The sequence below is a fragment of the Adiantum capillus-veneris genome, chromosome 20 (genome assembly GCF_014529385.1).
Source record: "Adiantum capillus-veneris isolate H3 chromosome 20, ASM1452938v2, whole genome shotgun sequence".
Classification (NCBI taxonomy): Eukaryota; Viridiplantae; Streptophyta; class Polypodiopsida; order Polypodiales; family Pteridaceae; genus Adiantum; species Adiantum capillus-veneris.
In genome coordinates, this window is record NC_140950.1 from 24,330,931 (window position 1) to 24,335,627 (window position 4,697).

Genomic DNA, 4,697 nt, shown 5'->3' on the forward strand with positions numbered 1-4,697 from the left:
GATACTTCCTTATTTCTAGCTGAGACCATGCCTGAATGGAGTGAGAAGATTGTGAACTTTCTAGTTAATGGTTTTCCACCCAAAGAGCTTTGTAAGGATATAGCTCGAAAGGCTGATGCTAAAAAATAAGAGCCTTTTAAGAAACGCCCCACTTGCTCCAAGAAATGTAAAGAAACATTGCGTTGGATTCCTAAAAAACTATTGGACGTCCACGGCTACTATGAAAGAAATAATCAAATCTAGGTGCCATAACGTAAATTGTTCCCTTACCTATCACCTGATCCATGTGAGCCCAATCTTGTAGCTCCCAAAACGAATTGAAGATCGCGGAAAGGAAAAAATCAAGGAATTCTACATACCCGCTCTAGAGCTAGTTTGGGTACCGAAGAAAGAACGATTTGTTCCACCTAGCTCAGGAACAAAGAAGTCAAATAAAGCTTCTTGCTCTTCATGTAGTTCATATACAAAAATAGAAGCTTCGACACAACCTCCACCTACCATTGTACATATCCATACAAACAAGAATGAGTTTTCACCTCCCGTTGTAAGTTCACCACCTCCAACAACGTTGCAAATAAAATCATGGGAGAGTACCTTACCACCCTTGCAACTAGATGAAACACATAGGGCGATAAAAAACTATTGGTTAAAGCCTTCACCCATAACAACTTGAAACAATTGGTTTCAAAGGTGACGACATCGTTCCAAAAGGTATGATCTACCCAAGGAAGGGGGGAGTGTTTGTTGACATCCATCATTCACTTGCTTCCCTCTTAACCTTCCTCCCTGACCTCTCAATCTACAATCTTATGGAATCTATATATAAAGCCTTATACTCGCAAGACAAAAATAAAAAAGTAAAAGAGCAAGAGCCACCAAACAAAAAATTGAAAACCTACAAGTTCTATACATGACCCAAAATCATAAAAACACATTATGCACAAGGACATGACCTTTTGACACGACCCTTATAATATTTTTACTCTAACCATCATCTATCTGTGTATACAGATATGACTAGTACGATAGAGTCATCCACTCCTACCTTGGGTAAGAAGTACCCTCTTTACTTTGCACAAGTGTTTCACATAGTCTACCCGGTGCTTGCATGTGAATGGGATTTGGTCGATACGCTAGTATGTGAGAGGAATTTTGAGGAGTTAGAATGGCTGACACGTCTCTTGATCACAATTGATTCATACTTAGTAGAGGACGTCACCCCGATTGCACAAGACTACCCTCTTGACCAAGATGACTATAGGCGTCTAGTGACGTTCTTAGTTACATGATTACACGGATGGCACATATGGTCTCACGGATGATGACTGTTTTTCTTGATGATGACGAGGATAGGGATTTAGCCTTAGGGTTCCCTCCAATCTCTACAATATCCTATTTCCTTGACTCTCTATGGGGAGTGCAAATAATTAGGTTAGGGTTCTTTGGGGGTTCTTTATGTTGTGTTTAAATAGAGTTGGCGGCTCTTCCCACTGATGTGCCTCCTAGAGGCATTCTTTGTGTTTCCTAGCGTGTACAGGAACATGTTGCTATTGTTAGGACTTTGAACTTCATGGAGTCTTTCTCTCGTTCACTCTTCAAATCAAGCACGATCATCAACACAAACAAGTGTTTCTTGACCATTGGCATTGCCCCTTGTCTTTCTTTTTGCATCCATGGTATTTCTTTTTGCATCCATGTTTCTCTGCTTTAAATGTGATTGGTAGCACAATATTCCGCACATTTGCTTAGATTAAACATTAGATTCGATATAATTTTCTGTCATAATCCCTTGTCTAGGTTTCAGAATCAAGCAGTCTGGCTAAGCTAGTTTGACCAAGTTAGGAGTTAGAGATCTTCTCTTAATACCATGGGGAATGCATTCCTAATAATCAATGGTTACTTTAGGTTCTTAATCTGATTTAGGCAGCATTGTGTGCAACTAGGGCTTTCTAGGGAGACTTAGTCCCTATTGACCTTTAGCTTAAGTATTATAAAGGGTGTTTTTACTACTATGATGAGCCTAGGGAGGGTATCAATGTTATATGACCCCCCAAAGTTACAAAATTAAATGCTGAAAACGAACAAACAAAAAAATCAAAAGTGCCACAATGTAAAATCTTAAGCTGGAAGAGAAATTCCAGCTTGATTTAGTACTTCACTTACATATATCGCCTATGGTACTAGAGCCCTATTGGTTCCCAGTGTGGGCGATTTTCCTTGAAAAGCAAAAAACCCAAGGCATACAAAATAAGCACACACATCAAATTGAATCAATGTAAAAACACCTTGGGGAGTCAAAGAAAAGGAAATAAGTCACGTGACAATTTCATGAGCAATTCCTTTTATTGTAGCTTAACAACAAGGTCTTCTAGGTATAGCCTCTAGTCAGCCCTTGAACATCAAATAATTTGCTCTTGCGATTAAATAACTTAATTGACCAAAAAAATTTGAGAAGCTTACCCATGGTATTAATAGTTTACCTCTAGTGCCTTTCAACCGTTAAGTTAGCGACCCCAGACTTGTTTAGTTTTTGACCTTTACAATTGTTTATGCATTCGATTATATTATAGTTTAATGTTTTACTACTAACAAATTGTTTTATATTCTGTAATCAATCAATTTGTGTGCCCTACAACTACATATGCTTTTTTATTATATATGTGACAATGCAATTATTGTGCCAATTTTGCTTGGAGTGATGAAGAAGACTAAGGACATTCAATCTCAAATGCTCTTCCACCTCGAGAAGAGCTTTATCTCAATAGCTTCCCAGGACGGAATCTACATCAGAAAGGGGGGCATGTTAACTGACAAGCCATATAGTGGAGTCAATACTGGGCGAATAGGAGGCTTGGCGGCTGTCCAACACTCCCTATCACTTGGTGTTGACCTTGGTGTTAAAGCCATTACAAGCGACAACAAAGACCTTGGGATAGTACTAGTGGAGTCATTACTGGGAAAATAGGAAGCTTGGGGACTGCCCAACGCTCCCTATCGCTTGGTGTTGACCTGGTGTAACCGACGATGGAGACCCTTTTGGTGATGTGCTTACAAGTCATGCAATGGAGTCAATACTGGGTGAATAGGAAGCTTGCGGACTGCCCAACGTTCCCTATCGCTTGGTGTTGACCTTGGTGTTAAAGACATTACATGCGACAGTGGAATCAACACCAAGCAAATAGGAAGCTTGGTGACTACCCAATGCTCCCCATTGCTTGGTGCTGACATTGGCAAATGGGTGCCAGCCCAGTTAACATCCACATATATCACATTGTTTTGAGTCAGGGACCGGGCTTGTCGGTCCTATAGGTGCTTGGGTGATCGCTGATGAGAGGCGCACCACATATCTCATTTGATACTATTTTACTTTGATCGATCACTATGGGCGTCCATGTGGGAATGGGTTAAACTCTTATGAAAGGTCTATTATGACCTAAAATCCTCATTTTGTAAGGTGTAAGGTAAGAAGTGCTCTTGCTCCATCTCTGTCTCCTTCTCCATCGTATTCTCATGGGTGTGTGTGTGTGTGCTTGAGAGAGATAGATAGATAGATTATATTATCGTCCACGGAGGTCATATATGACCTATGGGACCAAAAAAGAACAGAACATTACAATGGATAGGGTTGTCATATACATCTCAGTTAAGGACTGAGGGTCCAACGGGGGATAAACAAGAAAAGAGAACAAGAAAAAACCTAAGAATGAGCAAGTGGGAGGGAGGCTGGTTTAGGAGTTCGAAACTCCTGGATGATGGCTTTACCTCCTCGGTACACTGTCCATTTTCCTGCTGCACGTGCTTCGCGTACCTTTTGAAGTTCTACTTTTTTTTGTTTGAGTTGAGTGGGTGTAAGATCTTCCGCAAACCAAAATTCAGTGTCTTGGAGAAGCCTTGATTGTTGAAGGAGTCTGATTCGATCCCATTTAGTCTTGAGAGTGAGGATGGCATGGTTGGTTCGATACTCGTGTGTAACTACGGTGATTGCCTCTTCATCCCATTGTATCATGGGGAGTGCCGCTTGAATTAGCGGAAGTGCCTTACCAAATTCGATGTCCCCCTCCCCTTTCCAGCCGCTTGGAAGCCCGCCGATGCGGACATTGAGGGCGATGTCATCTTGCCTTTGTCGTTCGCGTAGCGTAGAAGCCACACGGGCTTCAACTTTGTTAGAGATGACCTCTTGCACGTGATTCCTAACAGCCTTTGTGAGGGTGGTTTCTACTTCTACCTTCGTTTTCTTGAGCTTGGCTTCCATCTGCTCGATCTCTTCTTTCTTGTCTTTCTCCATTGTGGTGAGCTGAAGCTCAATGGCAACAATTCTCTGTTTTAGCTCGTCGTTCTCCTTGCGGAGCCTTTCAACTTCATTTTGGAGGCGGATAGTGCTGTCTAGCTTTGGGGGCGTTGCCATAACCTCGACGAAGGTAAGTTTGTTGCGGGACGAAGCCCTAGTAGCCATGCTCATGTGATTGTGGCTTCTTGTGGTGTGACTCTGGTTGATGTTAGAGCTCGAGGCTTTTGAGGCCAGCAGAGCCAGTCAATGTTGAAAAATCGAATCGATGGCAGGCAAAGCTTCCCTCGCAAAAGACTACCCCTGTGATGCCAGTCGACGCGGCAATGGTGCAGACAGTCGACGCGGCAACGGCAATGGTGCACAGAGAGAGAGAGAGAGAGAGAGAGAGAGAGAGAGAGAGAGAGAGAGA

General features: G+C 42.2%; 1 protein-coding gene across 1 annotated transcript; it reads right to left on the bottom strand.

The window, feature by feature from the left end:
* Positions 1 to 3,697: 3,697 nt before the first annotated feature.
* On the bottom strand, positions 3,698 to 4,459 carry LOC147432254 (uncharacterized). The gene has a single exon (XM_086493008.1). It carries the CDS (start codon positions 4,457 to 4,459, stop codon positions 3,698 to 3,700), a length of 762 nt encoding a protein of 253 aa, XP_086349134.1.
* Positions 4,460 to 4,697: the final 238 nt, after the last annotated feature.

Bases quoted from the DNA above. Each gene is read 5' to 3' on its own strand.
- LOC147432254 (XM_086493008.1), bottom strand. From the start codon at position 4,459: ATGAGCATGGCTACTAGGGCTTCGTCCCGCAACAAACTTACCTTCGTC.